This window comes from Thermomyces lanuginosus (assembly GCF_041956635.1).
Source record: "Thermomyces lanuginosus strain ATCC 200065 unplaced genomic scaffold VTN49scaffold_35, whole genome shotgun sequence".
Taxonomy (NCBI): Eukaryota; Fungi; Ascomycota; class Eurotiomycetes; order Eurotiales; family Trichocomaceae; genus Thermomyces; species Thermomyces lanuginosus.
Window position 1 is genome coordinate 774,392 of NW_027192369.1, and position 20,469 is coordinate 794,860.

The following is a 20,469-nucleotide window of genomic DNA, read 5'->3' on the forward strand; positions in this document are numbered from 1 at the left end:
AAAGAGGAGCCAGACAACAATCCCCAATGAAGACGAAGATCGGGATTTTACTCCTCGTCCTCGTCCTCTTCCTCCTCGCTGTCGGCATTCTCCAACCACTCGAGGAACTTCTCGGCAGCCTTGCGCACCTTCTTGCTAGTGGGGAGATCGACGTACTTCTTGCTAGCCTTGGAGCCCCACGCCTTGAGCACCTCCTCAGACACCAGGTCATTCTGATAGTAACCCAGCAGGATCGCCGGCACCTGAGGGATGAGCTCGGGATGATCCTTGCCCACGAAGCGCTCGGTGCCACCGAGGAAGGCCTTCTCGTGGCGCTCCGATGAGATCAGCTTCTTCAGCATGGGCGCCCGGTTAGGGATCTGCTTGACAATCTTCTCGTCGAAGATGGTCTGCGCCAGGACCGTCAGAGTCTTGTGCTTGTGTTCGATGCCAAGTTCTTTGATCTTCTTGTAAATTTCAATGTCGCTGACGTTGGCAATGCCCCCTTCAGTATTCTTGGCCGTCTCGATGATCCAGCTGCCCAGTTCATCATAGGTACTGGTGCCGCTGCCGCCTTCTTCTTCCTCCTCTGCTGGTTCGAGGACGAGAGAGTGCTTGACATCGGCAGCGAGCTGGTTGGCACGGGCCTTGACAGCCTCCTCCGAGGTGTCGACAGACCACTTGATCTCGTCTTCACCATCGTCATCCTGGACATTGATGTCCTTGGCATCGTTCTTAATGCGGCGAGTGAACTCGTCGTCGCTGTTGGCTGCGATTTCCACTTCTCCATCGGCATCGCCGTTATCGGACTGGTTGCTATCGCCCGGGCTGCCATTCCTGTCTCCGTTTGCTTCTTTCTCCTTGGCTTTCTCGCGGCGGGACTTCTTGGCCGACTTGTCCTTCTTGCCCTTCGGGGTCTGCGCCGCCCTCCGCAAGATAAAAGTGCTCAACTTGAGACGGGGATCAACTTCGGAACGCTGCCCGCAGGCTTTGCAGTCCAGCAGAATACGGTTGTCCTTGATGACCACGTCGGTTTCGGGATTGCGGCACTTCTTGCAGAGCACAAACTTCTCAATGAAGCCGTCCAGGTAGTCTTGCAGTTTGGGGGCATCGTGGGCGCCGTTGATGATCCAACGGTCGTCGGTGGGCTTGGCATTTGCCTGCGCGCCGAGCTCGAATCCGAAGTACTTGATGACGTACTCCGGAGGACGGCTCAGCGACTGGGCAACGGAGTTGAGGTTCACGACGACAGTCTTGATACCGTTGCCCTTGCCCTCAATCTTGGACTGGATCTTCTCCATCTTGTAGCGGTAGAAGGGATCGGTGACATCCCGACGAATGTTGATGGTCGCCATTTTGACGGTTGTGTACTTTCACAAGACTAACAAGAATGAACGGCAGCAAGGAAGGACGACGACGGACTCAGGCGAGGTGTATTGCCGTTGCCACAAGAAGACATACGGCAATGGATTTCCCGTAGGATTGTTTTTGATAAGAATCGACGGTTCACAGTTTCAATGATGCCAAAGAGGCAGGTTGAAGCAAATTATCAACAGTCACGGAGGAGGGCAGCCCAGTCGGTTTTCTCAACCACAGGATCTTGATTGTATGCTGAACGGTTTCCGCAGGTCGCGAAACAAATGCAGCTTGAGCGGCAAATGGTGGTCGAAATTGTTGACGTAGGGCGAATACATGAACAATCTTTTTGACGATGTCTCTGGAGGACGATTCGTTGGCAAAGGTGAACAGGTGAGACCAACGGATAGCAAAAGGCTCTGTTGGTCTTGTCGTCCGAGCGCAGATTTGTCCAGCGGATGGACGAAGGCTGTCACGGTGAGAATCTCGAATGGAAACTCCGAGTCACGGAGATAGAGCAGGGCCTGAGTGATGAGACAAAAGTCGACTGGGTTCAGCGACTGGTAGTTGACAGAAAAAAGCGAAGAGAAAAATGAGGCAGAGAAATTTGTAGGCACGGTAGATGCCTGGGTGCCTGATTGGGTTCATTACTAATCCCGGCCGAGGTCGGAACGCCACTTGGCGCCAATCGATCGAGTCACGTGAGACACAATGTTCTGCAGCATACCAAGCGATTGGCGGGATGAGATTCATGTGATTCCATTGGCGGGGCGAATCGGCGGTTTCCTCCATCCAGTGTCGGCAATTACGGATTTTACGGCGGCAGCACGACCGCTAATCGCAGTGAAGAGCTTTTCATGGAGCTGTATGCCATGGTAGACTGAAGATATTGCCTGTCCTTCACTAGCATGAACGATTGCATGCTCAATGGCTGTGGTACCAGGGATCCTATGGGCCAGTTGGGTGCTTTTGCAGGCGAGGTTAGGTCTGCGGGGCATCCATGCGCTGAGGATCACGATCAATGGCTTCAGCATAAGCGTATCAAGTTTGGTATAATCAGCAAGTGATTCGGCAGCGTTGTAGAGTATCTTTTGAGGGTCTCAATATAGGTGGAATGATTTGGTTTGAATCTTTCAATGTGGAGGATTGCGGAGTAAAAGACGACTAGCCAGGATCCTGGCATGCCACTTTTTAGCTTCAATTCTGATATCGAGGAAACTGGACACTCAGTCACTGGACCAGCTCTCTTAAATCGACTTCTGCAAAGAATACGAAGAGTATTGTCGATCAACTTCTGACCCACCATGCCTGTCAATCTGTCACTCTATCTGGTGACGGATTCGACTCCGGCCATCCTCAAGGGCAGAGACCTCTTCTGGGTAGTCGAAGAGGCTCTCAAAGGAGGTACGATACACCATGTCCCATGCCAGGGCCGTAGGGCTGATCTTATCCAGGTGTCACCGTCGTTCAGTACAGGGACAAGACCAGCGATACCGGCGTTCTCATCGAGACAGCGAAGAAACTTCACGCTATCACTCAAAGATACAATGTTCCTCTGATCGTCAATGACCGCGTAGATGTTGCGATAGCGGCAGGAGCCGAAGGTGTTCACCTGGGACAGGATGATATGAGTAAGGAATGGCGAGAAAGGCTGTCATTTGTTCGGCTTTGGCTGACTTGTGCCGGATAGGTTTGGTGGAGGCTCGCAAGATATTACCCAAAGATGCCATCGTTGGTATCAGTGTTTCAACGGTCGAGGAGGCGAAATTGGCTACACAACAGGGCGCCGACTACGTCGGCATTGGTACACTTTTTACGACCCCCACGTGAGTAGTAGAAACAATCCGTCCTTGGCAGCGACAAAAGGCTGATGTTGGAAGAAAAACAAATACGAAAAACATTATCGGCCCCCTAGGCTGCCGGGAGATATTAGAAGCCATTGGCGACAAGGAAGGGGCACCCAATGCCGTGGCCATTGGCGGGATCAACCTCAGCACTGTGCGCAGGGTGATGATTCAGTCCCAAGCGACGTCCAAGGCTTTAGATGGCGTTGCCGTAGTCAGCGCCATCATGAGCGCGGAAGACCCAAAAGCCGCAGCGGAAGCATTATCCAAGAGTATCGAAGAGAGTCGTCAACCTCTGGGCCCCAAGATGTCTGATCCAAGCGCCAACCAGGCGGACTATCTATTATCGCAAGTGCCTAAAGTCGTCCAGACGATGGTTTCGGCACACCCTCTGGTACACAACATGATCAATTACGTGGTTGCCAATTTTGCCGCCAACGTGGCGCTTGCAGCGTATGTTTGTTCTTCGCAGTAAAGCAAGTCGACAGCACTGATGTTGTGACAGCGGATTTTCACCGATCATGTCGCCGTACGGGGATGAAGCCAAGGATCTAGCCATCCACAAAGGAGGTCTTGTGATTAACATGGGGACTCTAACCAGCGAGAGCGTGCCCGAGTACCTCAAAGCTATTGCCGCATATAATGCCCACGGTAATCCAGTAGTATTCGATCCTGTCGGTGCTGGGGCAACGCACATTCGTCGATCCGCAGTTGAGACGCTGATGAAGGGGGGATACTTTGACCTGATCAAGGGCAACGAAGGTGAAATCAAGCAGGTGTTTGGACAGTCGAAAGGCGTGGCGCAGCGAGGTGTCGACAGCGGACCGAGCACGCTGAGCGACCTTGAGAAGGCCAAGATGGCGCGAGATCTTGCGCGTCGAGAACGTAAGTGAATCATTCGAAGCAGTGATGAATTAGAATCTAACACGCATCAGGCAACGTGGTTCTGATGACGGGTGCGGTGGATTATCTGAGCGACGGATGGCGAGTGATTGCCATCCGCAATGGCCACCCATTCCTGGGTCAAGTGACGGGGGTACGTCTATGACCGCTGAGCCTGGCGGTGAGCAAATACTCTAACTGTTCTATCTAGACCGGATGCTCCCTTGGGACGATATCTGCGGCGTTCCTCACAACCTACCGAGAGGACAAGCTTCTTGCTGTCCTTGCGGCAGCCTTAGTCTACGAAATCGCGGCCGAAAATGCAGCCGCAGCAAAGGACCGGGTTCGTGGTCCGGGCAGTTTTGTTCCAGCGTTCTTGGACGAACTCTATGCTATCCGCGAGGCTGCCCTGCAGGGCTCTGACACGTGGTTCGTTGGCCGGGCTAAGATCGAAGAAATTCGCCTGTAGACGGGATTGGCTTGTAAATACACGAATTGTACAAAAGGGTTTAAACAGCCTTCGCCAGGGTTTCCAAAGCAGCCTTGGTATCGTTCTTAGAATCCTTAACCAGGGCATTGATAGCCTTGAAACCCGAGCTCTTGGCATCGCGAAGAATCTCAAAAATCACACTCTCGCTTGTTGTGACAATAGCACCAGCATCCCGCAAACGGGTCAGGGCAACTTTGGACTCCTCTGGGTTGACACTACTCACGCCGTCCGCGATAACGTAGACCCGATACCCGGACTCGAGCAAATCCAGCGTCGTCTGCGTGACGCAAATATGTGTTTCGAGACCAACGATGATGACGTCCGGAGCCGCTGATCCAGTACTGCCACCGGCAGAGCTGATGGATGTGCCCTTCAGTTTCTCCAGGTCCGCCCGAACCTCATCCGTCATCATGCTGAACATTGTCTTATCGACGTCCAGCCGGACGCTAACATTCCCATTTCCAGTACCATCACCGTTGTGTGCCAGTAAGGATGTGATTTCCGAAACTGTATTTCCCAGCCGTGCACGGTTCTGCGTTGTGACATATGCCGGAATCGATAATGGCTGGGCGGCTCGGAGGAGCTTCTGGGTTGTCGAGACTCTTTATAATCCCAATTCCAAACGTCAGCTCACTCATTTTCAATAACTGATCATCCGCAATGGGACATACACTTTGTCAAATCCGTACACATGTGGGCGGAAAATCTCTTGGATGTCACAGATGCTGACGTTTTAGAAGTCCCCAATTTAGTTTCTCATCAATTGACTTCATTCCCCTTTGGGCTTTGGATGTGGTGACGTGACTTACAACAGAACTGGGTTCCCTGCGCAGATGTAAGCATTTGATCTCTTCAACCTTGAAAATGATCACCATTGGAATCCACGTACTGATACGACTAGCTCTTGCGAGGGCGGCCATTGTCAGTTATCCTGTATGATATAAAAATGTAGTTTTGCCGACGTGCACAAATCTCTGGCAGGATTGCTGCTCGAGTTAACACTTCGATTCAGGCTAGCAAATTGATCATCCCCGAGTAGAGATGTTGCTGGTCTTCGTTCTGCGAGTGTCGATTGGAGACTACTTATTACATAATCAGCTACCCCGCACGGATTCGCAGAGTGGGATGCGGGGCTAGCCTACATTTGGTCCAATCAGAGACATTGATATTCATGTATTTACCTGAATAGGCAAATTGCTGTCCCTGATGATGTAATGTCTCCGGCAGACCGAACCCCAGCTCCAAAACAGTCATTTTAAGACACAGCAAGCAATCTATTGAATTTGAAGCAACTCGATAAACTAAGATATGGAGAAGATGATGAAAAGAAATAGCCATTTCAGCCTGTAAGTTCTTCCAGACTCTCCTGGAGAATCTTCTCCAGGTCCTTCAACTCCCGTCGTCGTTCCTCCTTGTTCCGCGGCTCAGATGCAATGCGTTTCACCTCCTCATCCGAGAACTTGAGAATATCAGCGGGAGTGAAGACATTTCGAACCTTACATGCGATGTGCCGCTCTATTACTTGGCGACAGACGTTGTCGACAAAGGTCTTCATATCTACCTATAATTGAAATTGAATTGTCAGTGAAAGGGAAACCCGCCCAAAGTAATGGCATTTCCAGCAGCCCACCTTATAGTAAGCGTGAAGGCTAGTTTTCGCCTCCTCGCAAGCCTGTTTTGTCATATCCACATTGATATGTCGCTGAAGCACGGCTAGAATGTTCCCTCTGATCGTCACCGGACTGTTGTAATCAATGTGGAATGCTTCGATATCCTGAAGGCCGTTTTCTATGGTCTCACTCATTATCTGCTGGCGCGTTTTTTGAATGTTGTCGCTGAAATAATGGTTGTAGGTAATGGGTTGAAGCCTCTCATCGGCCCATAACTTGCCTAGCTCTTCCAAAGCTTCGTTGAAAATTTCTTGCAGCCGTCGGTTGATTATCTTCCCTATCTTCCGGCGGACGGAATCTTCCTTGACAACGTACTTTAGAGCATCTCCAACGCATGTGAATGTCACTTCGAGCACACGCTTGACATGCCGTTCCGCAATCTCTTTCCAGCGACTGGACTGTTCTTGGAAGAGCTCGGTGAGCAAAGTATTGTTGATACTACCCGGCAATTCTTGCCCTCGCGTTTGCTTATGAACCTAAAATGGCAATGTTAGTAAAAATCGTGAAAGATGGCGTTATGAAGCAGTCCTTACAGTTTGGACCCAAGAGTCAAAGTCGTCTTCAGAGAGAAATATGGGTCCCTCATCACTCTTCTCAAGATGACTGTACAATCCAGCTTGTGGTTTATTTTCCATTCCTTCGGCTGAAGCTTCTTCCGAAGCTGGCTCAGATGAAGCAATTTTGCGCTTCTGGGATCTTTCCCTCATGTAATTGGCAAACACGTCGTTCAGATAATGATACTGGGCGCGTAGTCGAGAGTGCGGCAACTCGTTTTCCCCATATCCAAAGAAGTTGGACTTTGAATTTTGATAAGTTCCGTCCAAGGCCGCTTGCATGAGCCCGTGAAACTCCATACTCAGCTCGGACAAGAATGATCGTTGCTCTCCTATTGTCGACCTTTCCTTTCCAAGATCTCGAATCTCGTCTTGGGTCCGTTGAAGGAGAGTTTCAATCTCCTCACACACCTTCGGAAGCTCGCGTTCAATGTGTGTTTCTAGTAGGGATGCAAGAAAGGACCTCAGTGCGTCAATACCGACTCTGGACATGTTTAGTCGGTGCTCCTGCCACTGCGTAGATTGGAAGAATTGCATCTCCGCTCTCTTCCTCTGCACAAGAGTCATGCCCTCATTGATTTCTTTTGGGGATGGGTTCTTCAACACGAAATATCCTAGTTTTAATTTCGTCTGATCCTGGTTTTTTGTGAACTTCGCAATTCGATCTTCAGTCCCTCTGTTGATCAAGTCTGCCTTAGTGATGATTCCGACTGTTCTTTCTCCCGAGCTGTCAAAGTCGCGAGCACGTTGAATGATGGGCTCGGTGACAATGTCATTAGTAGCCCGAACAACGGCAAGGATGATTGTGCGAGAGTTTCGAAGATAGGAATCGACCAAATTTTCGACCAGCCGAATGTCCTCTCCTCCCGTTTCATCAACCGAGATCAATCCGGGTAAGTCCACAACGGTGAGGTGGAGACCAGTGTTTCCAATGGCCTCGATACGAAGGACGTCTGCGGAGAATGCCGGTGCATCATCGCCGGCGTTGCCAAACCCACGAATACCCATCCGTTGTGCTGCGTCGCTGATGACGTCTGGAAGCTCCCCGTACCCCGCAAGGGAGCGGCGAAAACTTCTCAACGCGTTCGCTTCTTCTGGGTCCCGTTCTTTGTGCGGAATGATTGAAGCAGTAATCGAGGTTTCCGTCAGGGAGTGGCGCAAGATGATTTCCGTCGCGAACTTGGTACAGACACCATCTTGACGGGGGAATGGGATACCCGTTATCCCTTCTAGTACAGAGCTCTTTCCCGCAGACTGAGCTCCGCAGACAACCAGCTGCGGCAGAGAGATATGATCTCCTACACCTATGGCTCTGATTTTGTCGACTTGATTAAGCCTTTGCTTGACAGCAGCCGATTGGAGTGTGTTCTCGAGTCCAGCATCTGACTGTTGATTCACTGCATTCTGCAAGTCAACCGTCTTCGTCATTTTGATAGTATTCTGAGTCAAGATGCTGCATCAATTGAGGACAATTTGGCACAACGCTTGTAAAGAATTGCTGGATGATGTCACCCACACAGCTACTCACTGACGTGCGGATGCAGTAGCTAAATAAATAGTTGATATCAAGACAATGGTCAGGGGAAGATCATCTCCCTGTCACATGCGGTAGGCACCATTCTTCAAACGGGTACTATTCATTAAATTAAATTCCATCTTTCATCAGAGACAGCTCATTGTTGCGGAGAGCCCGCGTTTATTTTCGACAATTAAAAATGGCTATTACTTTATTTCCTGAGAATGGCATGTTAAACATGACGCTTAGATACTAGTACATACTATTCTCTCAAACATTGGAGATCTGGCTTGACAAATAGTGACACAGAGGCGAAGAGCAGTGCCTGAATGTGACATTAGTGTGCATATTAACATCTATGTGCTCCCCTCAGGCTCTCTATACCAGTATGAGGACGAGAGATAGTGAACCTAGAGAAACTAGTAGATATGCCAAGAGACAAGAACGCCGCAATCAAGTAGCGCTGCAATTTAGGTTTAGAGCATCCCCACTAAAATACCAATTTTTCCTAAACAAGTTTAGTACCTGGAAAACAATCAATTCTATTGGATGATTCTGAAATTTTAGTTTTGGAGCTTAAAATGCCCCACTAGCTTATCGACGTTCAGGGTTGAGGTTGAGCATGCCATATCTGGAGAACTAGTAATTAGTACTATTCATCTCACTTTCATGCACCATTCCATTCCCCTGGCAGGTGATTTCAGCTTAGTATCTATGGACTGTGTTCTTCTTCTACTCAGAATATGAAACGTTCTTGCCCTGTTACCAGCATCATACCATGTCACAAGTGGAGCAATCCAAGCACAGGGAACGGCATCCTAGGCAAGAACATTCTACAAACTATCCTGAGAAAGCAAAAATCTTACCGTAGCAAACAGACTCTCGAAGATTCCCAATGGTAAGGATATGTCAGCATCTCATATCCAAAGAAACCGCGGAACTAATACCCTACGACCCTCCGCTTTCAGAGGTTGTCGACCAAGGATCAACCTCGTTTATCTCAAGAATGAGGCCCGTTGTCGTTCTGAAATTCCCCGTTCTTTCATACTGGCATTTTGATACACAAGAAGCGATGATGCATCATCCGGCGGAGATATTAAGAAGAGTTTCCATTGCCGAGGAGCAAATCATGAGAATCCTTAGTGCACATTTTAGGATTGTCCCGTAAGAAACATTTTCTCCGGGTCCTTAAGCTGCCATATCTCAGCAATATTTGTCCAGATTTTTTGGTGTCGCCCAGAATCCCAGGGTTGTTATCCTCTCAAGTCATTGGTGGCAATCTTCAGAAACACATGATCAAACACGCTGGCACCCTCTTCCTTAAGCTTTGCGCAAAATGGTGCCATTAAGCCGCAGAAGCCCTTCATTACATTCACCGAAAGGGAGTTATACATTCTCATGCCTCCCAAAGCTTCAGGCTTCATGAGACGGTCTCAACCTGCTGATCACTGAGAAAATAGAGCCTCAATAGGTCCATTCCGTACAGGAGACTTATGGAGACATGGTTAAGCTTTTCGCGGAGGGGAAATTTCCATTAACGGACGGAATGCTTGGCAGTTCTTTTGATGAAAGGATGCTGGGTGGACCATTACGAAGATGTGGCAGAGGTGCTTCGAGACAGAGGGCTTTTGTTTGTGATCACTTGCGACAAGCAGAGTGGAGGCTAACGGACGAAGTGATCGCAAAGCCAAAGTCCATGCTCGCTGGGTGTGGCCTGACTTCAATGACTACTCACACACTTCGGTTGAATGATGCGAAGCGGCGGATAGTTATAAGAAATGCAGGGATGTTTCAACACTGCAGGAAACATAGACGAATCAGGAGTTCGCCAACGAAAGGCCCTGAATTGGCACTCTAACCATGTCCCTTGATCTACTTCCCCAACAACTCGATGGTAGTATATAATGCTTCACCATGAGCATTGCATCACTCATCAGACAAAACAAAGACAGGACCACCTGTCTTTTTGTTCTGTTCATTCCATGTTCAACGGCATGCATCATAAGACATAGAGGAATCGGTACACGCTACAATACAAGAACAGCGCCATCATGACATGTCATCCGTCCGGGTTTCTCAATCACCGGGACTGATTCAACCATCCAAATGCCGACGCTCCACCCACCGGATTTGTATTTGAATTCGTCCCACGATGCGACTTAGTCCATGGAGCCTCGCTCTTGAAGCTGGAGCTTCTGCTGGGCGTCGGATGCACGATCTCGGGCCCTCCGCTGCTGGCCGGACCGGTTCCTGCACCGCCAACAGCCGAGGAGGCCGACGTCGGTTCTCCTGCGGTGCTTGTACTTGTACTTGTGCTTGTGCTTACTGGAGCCCGCGTGGAGGACGGCTTCGATGGCCGGAGAACCTTCATAGCGCGACTGCGATTGGACTTTGCCATCCCGATCGAACCCAGATCCCCAGACCGCGGCTCTCGTCGCCATGAACCCCAGACATTTGCACTGTCCGACTTCGTGGCCGCGGTTGGTGTCGTTGAGGTGATCCCCTCGAGCTCGCCTGATTTGGGCCTCTCACTTGATTGTAGTGGAGCGTTGTCAGGGGCTGCCCGCTCCGGCCTTCGATCCTGCTGCTCGACAGTAGACTCTGCCGTGTTGGCCGGGCCGGGAGATGGTGGGGAGGTGTCCTGCTGTGGGCGAGACGGCGGCCGTCCAATGACGCCGACGTGGCCGTTGGCGGTGGGCCGCTCGTGCGAGCCCCGAGAATCTGCGGCACCAGATCCAGTACATAGGGTCTTAAACACCGCGTCGTTTTCAGGCCGTACCAGCGGGATAGACACCTTGTTTCGTTCATCATCCACCATGATCAGTTTGTCTTGCGAGAATAGAATGTCAGCGTTGTGTGATCGAAGTACGTCGCTGCCAACTATGATCTGTATACTGGGATCATTTGGATCCGTATTGCGGACAATGAACCTCACCGTCACCGCCGGCAGTTGAGGAATCGGACTGCTGGCGCGAGGGGAGGACTGGTGGATGCTGGCTTCCGGGAGGTACATAGGTAGCTTCATAAACCGTACTCCATCCTCAATGAAAACCTGGTCTTCGAGGCCGAGCTTCTCAATCAACGGATAGCCGAGGAACGAGGCGCAGGAGCCCGAGCAAACCGCCGCGTAGAGTAACGAGTCGTTAGAGAACGTCGTTGTCAGCCAACATCGGATAATGCATGGCACAGGACCTAAAAGAAACAGACCGGGAGGAGGCATGGTAGCGGGAGGCGGCGAGCCACTTCCGGAACGGACCAGTCGCGCGGTGTCGAGACCCATGCTATATGTTCGTGCCGAATGGTGCGAGTGACCTGAGGAGCTCTGGCGGCCATCGGATCGGTGGGACGACGACCGTTCCGTAAGTGGATGGCTGCCCATGCCACTGCCTGTCCTTAGGGGCAGCTCACTGCTGGACCGGTTGATCTGTCCGTAGTAGCCGTGAATGGCACTTTCGTCGAAGCGGACGCTGTTGGCTCGAGAGGCACCGCGGCGGGGTTCCTCATCATTCTCCAGTGGCATGGTGTTGATCAGCCCGGAATGCTGACCTTGGTCGAAACCCTTGAATGCGTCCACGGTCGGAGTATACGAGGGTTCTACAGCAGGCGTCGATTAGATATATGCGACAAATCCCTCCGGACAACGCTCACCTGTCAGGGAACCGCTCGCCGTGGCCGGGAACGGGGAGAATGGCGCCCAGACGTTTCTCAGCCTGAGATCATCGTCTCTCCTCCGCTCCAACCTCGCCAGTCTCTCGCTGTGCTCCTGTTGGACGGCGTGCAGGTCTTTGACCTCCTCGAAGACACGCCAGATGTCTTCTCGGGAAGCAAAGGGGTATTGTGCGTCCATCCCCAGCAGCAACGCTCGACCAGAACTCCGACGCCCAACACACGACGAGAGAAGCTCCTGTCCGACTCTGGCCTCTATACTCGTGGCCAGCAGTCCCCCCGGGGGATGACCCTGCTTGGCGGGGTCCTGCGCTTCTCCTCCCACCAAGCGTCGAGACGGCCCAAAGGCCGCCTACCCTAGATATCGCTTTGTCGGGAGCAAATTGTCGTGAATCATCCGTCTATGGGTTTGGCAGATTGCGCAAGCGCTCGTATGGTTGGGCGGTTGCTGGTGGCGAATTCGTCGCAACGTTGACAAGCGATGACTTCAGGCTCAGTGCGGATATACCAACAGAATATCGACTAGAAAGACCGATGTACTCGTCAAGCGAGAGTCTCACAGGCCAGGGATGGCAGGTAACAGTGGACGATCGATGGCTGGGAGGCACAGGGTCAGGATGGATCGTAGGTTTTGCAGACACGGGATCGCAGAGCGCGGCTTTGTGGAACGACTTGAAATACGGGTTGGGAATCCGGGTCGTCAGATGAAGCTTTGAAACTTTGGAAGATGTCAGTGAAGAAGCCGAGGGATAGCCCGTCTCACGGTCAACGTAGTGTTGGGATTGGCATTCGTCGGAGATTTTGCATACGCTTGCGGAGTCTGGGGTAAAAGAATTTAGCCGGCCATAATACACACCCCCTACAGAGCTGCTTCACTTTACGAAATTTCTAGTCCATTGATATGTACTTCTGTATCTAGGTGCTATATACTATGCAGCCCTTCATTTGGGCGCCTGCTCCCAGTGAGGGAACACCATCGGCAGTTGCTCCGGAGCTTCCTCTGGCCATGTTGCTCGTAACACCCTCATGACTTCGTCGAATACGATCTTGTAGCCCTCGCCAGTTAAGTGTAGTCCTAGATTCCTGGGTTAGCCGGGGTCCGTCGGTGGAGAAGAGACGCCTACCGTCCGTAAAGAAGCTCGCCAGGTGGCCATTTGGCGGTTGATCCTTGGAGCCGACCAGAGGCTGCCCCGGCTTCCAGCCGGCGGCGGTCATCATAGCCGTCCATACGTCAACCACGGGATGGCCTGCAGCCGTCGCCACCTCACGACAGGCATCGGCATACACCTTCGTGTTTTCAGCGGTCCGACTTGGGCTCTGGAAGCCCTTCTCGGCATCGAAAGCCTGCAGCTGATGCTCGTTGACCGGAGGGGGCGTCAGGACTAGAATCTTGGGATTCTGTCCCTGCGTCGCGGGGTACGCCAGGATCTTTTGGAGGTTGCTCTTGTACTGGTCCAATGGGACATGCTGCTGATAGGGGGGCAGCACGGCGTCATTGGCGCCAAAGAACACGGTCTCCAAGGGGGTTCAGCGCGATTGATTTGCCGTAGAGGTGCTACTCGTACTCACCATGAGGCGCACGCGTGCTGTCTCGGGAGCCGGGAAAAACTTGGGCAGCACAATAACAGCATTGGCCGTGGTATAGCCACTGCAATGGTCAGTCGGTGAGCCTCTAAAGGCCCGAAACGGTATTGGATCGACCTACCTCAGCCCTCGATTGATGACATCCAGACGGCGGTTGTAGGCTGTTATGCACTCGTCAGTCATTATCGGCCACTGGGATCAGCATCTTCCCAACAATGCAGTCTTCACCATTCTGCAGAGCGGCTCCGAAGCCGAAGCCAATATTGGGATCATACGATAACTCCGTGATGGAGTCGCCGAAGAGAATGAATTGGTCGTAGGGTTTTGCCATAGTCAATTCTCTTGTGTTTGTAGTGCTCTGTAGGTCTACTCCGTATGCACTAGATGGTAGTACTGTAGTGTCTTTCTCTTCTACCAACCACTTTATACCCCGATCTTTATTATTATTGCGTGCTCGTAGATCCCTCGTGGCTATACCGGAAAAACTCCGTACTAAATCCCAGCCGCGGCTCATTAAATTACACAGGGCCTCGATAAATGTGATTCTGCCGTCTGATTGTCCCGTCCGTCCGTGACTTGTTCATCTGACGGTGGCTGGAGATGCTCCACCATCTCCGCCTGGTGATGCACCGCTTGAACTTAAATCCACTGGGATCTTCATTTAAATAATTAGCTTGCATGAACGGGTTTCTTGGTCCTCATTCGTAATCAGAGTCCCTCCGCTGGCTGCCACGGCTGACCACGCAGGTTGGCCTTTGGCGGAGGAAGGGTTCTAGGTAAGAAGGCTTTTACACAGAGAAAGGAAAAGAAAGCAGAGTCGAGGTTCAAAGACTCTGCTAGAACTCTCCGCACCCAAAGATTTTGACTCTCCGATTCCGGCTAACCCCCCCTGGTCCTCGTAGAGCACATTCCGCAAAGATGCCGCGTTCGCTCAACACGTACTTCCCCACGGCGGTGGACGATGACGACGATAGCGACGACTTTCACAACATCCCCCGTCGAGCCGCCATGTCCGCGTCGACCTCGCCAACCGGTGAACGGCGCCCGCTGCGCCAGAACTCGGAGCGGGACAGCCTCTTGAGGTCCGACTCGTTCCGGCATCGAAGCTACGGGATCTTGACCGACCACCGGCCCGACACGTTCTTCAGACACAACTCGACGAGCGGGTCCGTGCGGCGGTCGCGGCACCACAGCCGCATGAACTCGCAGGCGGCCCGCATCGGCTCCGGCGCACGCACACCGGCGGAACACGCAGCGGACGGCGGCAAGGATCACGGAGTGGGGTCCGGATATCTGGATCAGCGGCTGTGGTACGACCAGTTCACCTCGATCGACTGGGTGCACGACAGCATCAAGGATGCCATCCGGCTGCGGGAGCTCCGGGCCCGCAAGGACGTCCGCGGCCGGATGCTGGCCATGTTTGACAGCGCGCAGGGCTGGATCCTTGCCGCGGTGATTGGCTGTATCACGGCTGCCGTGGCCTATTTGGTGGATGTGTCCGAGGGAGCCCTATTCGATATCAAAGTGGGATTTTGCACTGCCAGACCTTTTCGCAGTCGAAAAGCCTGTTGCGCCGACGAGCATACCTGCGACCGATGGAAGACCTGGTCCCAGCTGCTGGGAGTATCTGAGACAAGCAACGAGTCGGTCGACTACGTGTTCTATATCCTTTGGTGTGTCGCGCTCTCGATGGCGGCGTGCACCGTCACCCTGTTCTCGCGGACCGTGGTGCCGTCGACTGTCTCGTTGTCGACGCTGGACGAAAACCTGGCGGCCGATCCGGGCAAAGGGAGCCCAACCCCGAATGGCCACTGCGCTCCTTTACGAAGTCGGCCCGCCATGGTCTATTACTCAGCCGCCGGCAGCGGTGTGGCGGAGGTCAAGGTCATTCTGAGCGGTTTCGTGCTGCACGGCTACCTAGGGTTGAAGACTCTGCTGCTCAAGACCGGTGCCCTGATTTTCGCTGTGGCTTCCGGCCTGAGCCTGGGCAAGGAGGGCCCGTATGTCCATATTGGGACCTGCGTCGGCAACATCTGTAGTCGTATCTTTGCTAAATACCGGACCAACGATGCTAAGAAGCGCGAGATGCTGAGTGCGAGTGCGTCAAGTGGTGTCGCCGTTGCGTTCGGCGCGCCGATAGGCGGAGTGCTTTTCGGGTTGGAGGAAGTGAGGTATGTATAGCCTGGCCTTCTACTGGACTGTGCTGATCGTTCCAGCTACTATTTCCCTCCAAAGACACTATTTAGAACATTCTTCTGCTGTATCGTAAGTCATTTCATATCGATCCAAGCAATTCAGCAAGTGTGCTGACGTTGCAGGCTTCGGCATTGTCGCTGAAATTTCTGGACCCCTATGGCACCGGCAAGATTGTCCCCTTTGAGGTTCGATATGTGACGGATTGGGAGATTTTCGAGCTGGCTCTATTTGCCCTACTTGGTGTCCTCGGAGGGCTTGCAGGAGCTTTGTTTATCAAGGCAACAGGCATCTGGGCTCGTTCATTCCGCCGCATTCCCATCATCAAGAAGTGGCCGATGCTGGAGGTGGCGCTGGTGGCCGTGGTGACGGGGATTGTCAGTTACTGGAACCGATACACAAAGCTGGCGGTGACGGAGCTCCTGTTCGAACTCGCGACGCCATGCGACGACACCGGGGTGCCAACCGATCTCTGCCCGCAGAAGGAGGAGATTCCCAACGTCGTCAAGTACCTGTTCATCGCCTTTGTGGTGAAAGCCCTCCTGACCACCATCACTTTTGGCCTCAAGGTGCCCGCCGGTATCTACATTCCGTCCATGGTAGTTGGAGGTCTGATGGGCCGGGTTGTCGGCCACATTGCGCAGTACTTTACCTTGATGTACCCTGATTTTTTCCTCTTTACAAGCTGTTCATCTGTTCCCGGCATCGAGGCGTGCGTGACGCCGGGCGTGTACGCAATGGTTGCGGCCGGGGCCACGATGTGCGGCGTGACACGGCTGACGGTGACCCTCGCGGTGATTTGCTTTGAGTTGACTGGGAGTCTCAACCATGTGCTGCCGTTTTCCATTGCCATCCTGTGTGCCAAATGGACGGCCGACGCGATCGAACCCCGAAGCATCTACGTAAGTTCTCATCTCATCCATCCATTTTCCCCCTTAGTTCTAACCGGGTCAGGACCTCCTCACCGACATGAACGACTACCCCTTCCTCGACAACAAGGCGCACGTCCACGTGCTTCGTGATACGGAGCTCGGTGATATCGTCCCGCCTGTGCGCAAGAACCGCCTCATCGACATCTCCAAGTCGCCACTGGTGCCGGCGCGGGAGCTGCGCGAGAAGTTGGACTACTTGCTAATGGCGGGCGAGCTGGACAGCGGGCTGCCGATCGTGCGCAACGGAATATTGGTGGGTTTAATTGCGGCACCGGACCTCGAGTACGCGTTGGATAAACTTGACGACGAGGATACGGAGCTATGCATGATGTCCTCCGGACCGTACGCGAGTGAGGTGCACGATAGCGACGATGAGGAGGAGGGGCGAACAGTGCATGACTTTACCATGTACATTGATCCGGTATGCTTTATCCTTTCTTTTCCGTTCGTTGCTTTGCACTGACGATGAACTTGTAGGCACCGATTGCGCTTGACGTGCACTCCCCTATCGACCTCGTGTATCAATGCTTCATGAAGCTTGGTCTGCGCCATGTGTGCGTGCTGTCGAACGGAAAGTTCGTTGGCCTCGTTCATAAGAAGCTGTTTGTCAAATATATGAAGGAGAGTCATAAGTAGAGATAGGCAGAGTTGGCTTGTTCGATGTTTTTTCTTGACTTCGTGTCATGCTATTATCTTGCCGTGTTGCATGCATGTGCAGGCGTTATGTTGGTGTGGCTATCTCCGTTGATTTTACAGACAAGATACCTTGTATCTATGGAGTGTTATACAAACACCTATCGTGTCGATTCCTTCGAAGAAACCATCTCGTAGCCGATGACTTTCAGCTCAATATCTCCTTCTCTGCGCCACTCAGGCTCCACGCTCTCCCCAACCCAAGACGAGACCGTCTCCGGGCCGACCTCCTGCCATCGCTTCGGATCAGATAACTCCTCTAGCGTAAGCGGGAACACCGTATCGCACTCAAACGGCCTCTGACCCGCATTATTATCATCTCCATCAGACCCTAGCTTCCGAACACAAGTCATCAAAATCCTTGTTTGCGGCCTCCCCAACCTCAACGCAGAGGCATACACTTCCGCACCCCCGATGATAAAAACCTCCCCAACACCACCATCACCCTCGCCGCGATCACGTGCATCGAGTTTTGCTAGAGCATCTTCTAGCCCTGACGCAATGAGAACATCCCTGTGATCCTCGCTCTCACCACGAGCCGTACTTTCCGCCTTCCGCGCGGAAAGCTCCCTCTCAATCTCTTTTGTTAACCCAAAATCATTATCTGAGCGGGTCAACACAACGTTTATTCTTTTATTCAATGGCCGTAATCGCGGTGGAAGGGAAAAATACGTCTTCCTTCCCATGATAATTGCATTGGTTCTTCGTCGCGCGGCTGCGGGTTCGGGCCCAGGTGGCTGTGGGGTACGTTGCCGGGTGGTTACGCGGGCGAAGAAGTTCATGTCCCATTTTATTCGTGGCCAGGGGAGAGTACCGTTGTGGCCGATACCCAGGAGTGTACTATTTGATTTATGAAGATTGGGAACAAGGATGGGGTTTGGCGTTGCGGCGACAATGAGGGTTAGGGGTCGGGCGGAGGGTGGTGGCATTGTTGGAGAGTCGGACCTGTTGGTGTCGGAAGGGTCGGAGGGCATGGTGGCCCTTTTTGTTCTTCTTTTCGTTGTGCTGCGGGTGGTTGGAGGTGAGGAAGAGCGTCGCTGGGGGATGTGTTGAACAGAGCGTACCCATCCCAGTTAAGTATGTGATTCCTTTTAAGGTTGTCTAATTAAGCGTAACTTCGAAGTCAAGGAAATCCTTCCTCAAAGCAGATATCAAGCACAGCGCAATTCTAGGATAAGATCCGTGATCTGCTGTACCTAATGAATCAAGTGAATAGCCATCCCAGATTGCAACCCTCAAACCTTCAATTATTCAATAAAGAAACCCACCCAATGCCCTGTTCTGAACACCACAACGCCTGAAACCCAGAAACCAATCAATAATCCTATAGACGCGGCTCCCATTGGCAGCGCCAACCAAGTTAGGAGGATTCCTTCGAACCCTCGGACAGCTCCTTCATCACCATCCCCTTCACCTTCTGGACATTCTCTTCCAATTCCTTATTTCGCTGCCGATCACGATCGTTCTCGCCCAGCGTATCCAGTTTCTCAAACAGCCATGCTTCTTTCATTGAGCGGGTAAGCGAGAGGATGTCCTCTGCCGCCCGGATCTATTCAAACATACTCATTAGCCGGGCAAGTACTATCTTCCACTTTAGTCGGATACATACCAATGCCCCCGTTTCGACATTCAGGTTATACGCCTCAACAGCAGTTTGTGTGTGGTCAACATGGTCGAACTGTGTGTATTGTTTTGGTTAGCTGCATTGGCCATTACATTGGTTTGTTTTGGTCGGGCCGGCGTACTCGTGTCGGCGCGATGATGTTTTCGAACCGTTGGAGGAGTTGGCTGATGTTGTTGTTTATGCGGCCTGGATAGGAATTAACAAAGAAATAAATTAGACTTCTGGAAGTTTACCGCGACGTACTGTGCAGCGCTCTGCTTGTAAGTTGGGAGTCCATTGTTGAATGGCTACTGGCCAGTAACGATGATGGACAAGGGGAGATTGATAAGATCTGGATCCAGGGGCAGTATTTTCCTGATAGCGGGCGGTGAATAAGGCGGTGAGATCAATACGACCACAGAGCACTACGGAATCGGGCACGGTCGCCATGGATGTTCAACGTTCAGATCATAGTGCAGATTCAGTGAAATATCCCAGTAGATTATTAGCTCTAAGTCTACGTACATCAAACGCCAGGAGTATTGCACCGGAGTATAATCATCGCACATACTTCGACATGAACCGTTTGTGAAAATCCGATCGAAGAAGGTCCTGCGCAAGTCAGCGTCGTCCTATGCGTTGTACGCGGAGAGCTTCTTACATTGACAAACTCCTTCGGTTTCTTTTGCTCTGTCCCCCGCGCCTGGTTCTTGAAGACCACGTCATCGTCCCAACGGCGCTTGACGGTAAAGTCCTGCGGATTGAGCAGCGGGTTGCCCCGTGCAATCTCGTACTCGCGCTGTTCTTGTTCTTTGGCTGCCCGTTCTCGTTCCTGTTCTTGTTAGCATTATTACCCTTTTCTGGTGAAGGAGTCTTGTCATACCTCTCTTTGCTTCTGCTCTTGCCGTTCTCGTTTGATCTTTTCGAGCTCTCGCATGAGCTCGGCCTCTTCGTCCTCGTCATCACTATAACCGTCAGACCAGCTCATAGAATTGCGAATCGAACAACATACCTGTCCTCTTCACTACTTTCATCCTCTGAACCCACTGAGTCGGCATCTATGTCGCGCGTTTCTTCTAATATTCGTCTTCGCTTTGCCTCCATGTCTTCTTCTTCATCCTCTAAGCCCTCCTCTAGTTGTCGCTTTGGTGGCTGAGTAGGCTCGGCGGGTGTCTCTTGTTTCTGGCCGTTCTTCTTCGCAAAGTGCGCCGCCTCCGCGGCCAGCAGCTCCGCGCGCAGGTCACGTTTGGCGATCTCTTCCTGGCTTCCTTGCCCCGGCTGTCGCGTCTTCAGAAATGTGTGTGCTGGAAGTAGTCGTTGATGGTATGCTGGGCCGCGTAGGGCCTCTCTGCCGCGAGCCTGCTATCGGTTAGTCATGATGCTCGTTGCGCCCTGGGAGCGAGGGACGGTACCGGGTCGAAAGTGGGCCTGTGGGCTGCGGTTTGTTAGCACTTTCCATATTCCTCGATATAATGTACCTACCTGTAGTCATTATGACCTAAATGAA

The 20,469-nt window shown here is 52.2% G+C and overlaps 11 protein-coding genes across 11 annotated transcripts; 2 read left to right on the plus strand and 9 right to left on the minus strand.

Moving 5' to 3' along the window:
- Nucleotides 1–47: 47 nt before the first annotated feature.
- Nucleotides 48–1,334, minus strand: VTN49DRAFT_5732 (uncharacterized protein; the record flags this gene model as incomplete). The annotated part of the gene is made up of 1 exon (XM_069413822.1): nucleotides 48–1,334. The coding sequence occupies one exon, from the start codon at nucleotides 1,332–1,334 to the stop codon at nucleotides 48–50; it is 1,287 nt and encodes a 428-aa protein (XP_069266455.1).
- A 151-nt stretch (nucleotides 1,335–1,485) lies between these two features.
- Nucleotides 1,486–2,088, minus strand: VTN49DRAFT_5733 (uncharacterized protein; the record flags this gene model as incomplete). The annotated part of the gene is made up of 2 exons (XM_069413823.1): nucleotides 1,486–1,804; nucleotides 2,063–2,088. 2 exons carry the CDS (start codon nucleotides 2,086–2,088, stop codon nucleotides 1,486–1,488), a joined length of 345 nt encoding a protein of 114 aa, XP_069266456.1.
- A 551-nt stretch (nucleotides 2,089–2,639) lies between these two features.
- On the plus strand, nucleotides 2,640–4,530 carry VTN49DRAFT_5734 (uncharacterized protein; the record flags this gene model as incomplete). The annotated part of the gene is made up of 7 exons (XM_069413824.1): nucleotides 2,640–2,739; nucleotides 2,790–2,966; nucleotides 3,026–3,161; nucleotides 3,216–3,632; nucleotides 3,685–4,064; nucleotides 4,115–4,215; nucleotides 4,273–4,530. The coding sequence occupies 7 exons, from the start codon at nucleotides 2,640–2,642 to the stop codon at nucleotides 4,528–4,530; spliced, it is 1,569 nt and encodes a 522-aa protein (XP_069266457.1).
- Nucleotides 4,531–4,570: 40 nt separating this feature from the next.
- Nucleotides 4,571–5,471, minus strand: VTN49DRAFT_5735 (uncharacterized protein; the record flags this gene model as incomplete). The annotated part of the gene is made up of 4 exons (XM_069413825.1): nucleotides 4,571–5,153; nucleotides 5,223–5,276; nucleotides 5,361–5,376; nucleotides 5,441–5,471. 4 exons carry the CDS (start codon nucleotides 5,469–5,471, stop codon nucleotides 4,571–4,573), a joined length of 684 nt encoding a protein of 227 aa, XP_069266458.1.
- Nucleotides 5,472–5,890: 419 nt separating this feature from the next.
- On the minus strand, nucleotides 5,891–8,203 carry VTN49DRAFT_5736 (uncharacterized protein; the record flags this gene model as incomplete). Its single annotated transcript, XM_069413826.1, has 3 exons — nucleotides 5,891–6,112; nucleotides 6,182–6,697; nucleotides 6,755–8,203. The coding sequence occupies 3 exons, from the start codon at nucleotides 8,201–8,203 to the stop codon at nucleotides 5,891–5,893; spliced, it is 2,187 nt and encodes a 728-aa protein (XP_069266459.1).
- Nucleotides 8,204–10,371: 2,168 nt separating this feature from the next.
- Nucleotides 10,372–12,138, minus strand: VTN49DRAFT_5737 (uncharacterized protein; the record flags this gene model as incomplete). The annotated part of the gene is made up of 2 exons (XM_069413827.1): nucleotides 10,372–11,885; nucleotides 11,940–12,138. The coding sequence occupies 2 exons, from the start codon at nucleotides 12,136–12,138 to the stop codon at nucleotides 10,372–10,374; spliced, it is 1,713 nt and encodes a 570-aa protein (XP_069266460.1).
- Nucleotides 12,139–12,898: 760 nt separating this feature from the next.
- On the minus strand, nucleotides 12,899–13,872 carry VTN49DRAFT_5738 (uncharacterized protein; the record flags this gene model as incomplete). Its single annotated transcript, XM_069413828.1, has 5 exons — nucleotides 12,899–13,032; nucleotides 13,082–13,472; nucleotides 13,527–13,605; nucleotides 13,663–13,702; nucleotides 13,770–13,872. The coding sequence occupies 5 exons, from the start codon at nucleotides 13,870–13,872 to the stop codon at nucleotides 12,899–12,901; spliced, it is 747 nt and encodes a 248-aa protein (XP_069266461.1).
- Nucleotides 13,873–14,459: 587 nt separating this feature from the next.
- On the plus strand, nucleotides 14,460–17,302 carry VTN49DRAFT_5739 (uncharacterized protein; the record flags this gene model as incomplete). The annotated part of the gene is made up of 5 exons (XM_069413829.1): nucleotides 14,460–15,712; nucleotides 15,758–15,806; nucleotides 15,860–16,636; nucleotides 16,689–17,087; nucleotides 17,144–17,302. The coding sequence occupies 5 exons, from the start codon at nucleotides 14,460–14,462 to the stop codon at nucleotides 17,300–17,302; spliced, it is 2,637 nt and encodes an 878-aa protein (XP_069266462.1).
- Nucleotides 17,303–17,460: 158 nt separating this feature from the next.
- Nucleotides 17,461–18,333, minus strand: VTN49DRAFT_5740 (uncharacterized protein; the record flags this gene model as incomplete). The annotated part of the gene is made up of 1 exon (XM_069413831.1): nucleotides 17,461–18,333. The coding sequence occupies one exon, from the start codon at nucleotides 18,331–18,333 to the stop codon at nucleotides 17,461–17,463; it is 873 nt and encodes a 290-aa protein (XP_069266463.1).
- Nucleotides 18,334–18,719: 386 nt separating this feature from the next.
- VTN49DRAFT_5741 (uncharacterized protein) lies at nucleotides 18,720–19,260 on the minus strand (the record flags this gene model as incomplete). The annotated part of the gene is made up of 4 exons (XM_069413832.1): nucleotides 18,720–18,908; nucleotides 18,969–19,037; nucleotides 19,105–19,169; nucleotides 19,227–19,260. The coding sequence occupies 4 exons, from the start codon at nucleotides 19,258–19,260 to the stop codon at nucleotides 18,720–18,722; spliced, it is 357 nt and encodes a 118-aa protein (XP_069266464.1).
- A 260-nt stretch (nucleotides 19,261–19,520) lies between these two features.
- On the minus strand, nucleotides 19,521–20,454 carry VTN49DRAFT_5742 (uncharacterized protein; the record flags this gene model as incomplete). The annotated part of the gene is made up of 6 exons (XM_069413833.1): nucleotides 19,521–19,574; nucleotides 19,624–19,794; nucleotides 19,846–19,927; nucleotides 19,975–20,321; nucleotides 20,375–20,397; nucleotides 20,445–20,454. 6 exons carry the CDS (start codon nucleotides 20,452–20,454, stop codon nucleotides 19,521–19,523), a joined length of 687 nt encoding a protein of 228 aa, XP_069266465.1.
- Nucleotides 20,455–20,469: the final 15 nt, after the last annotated feature.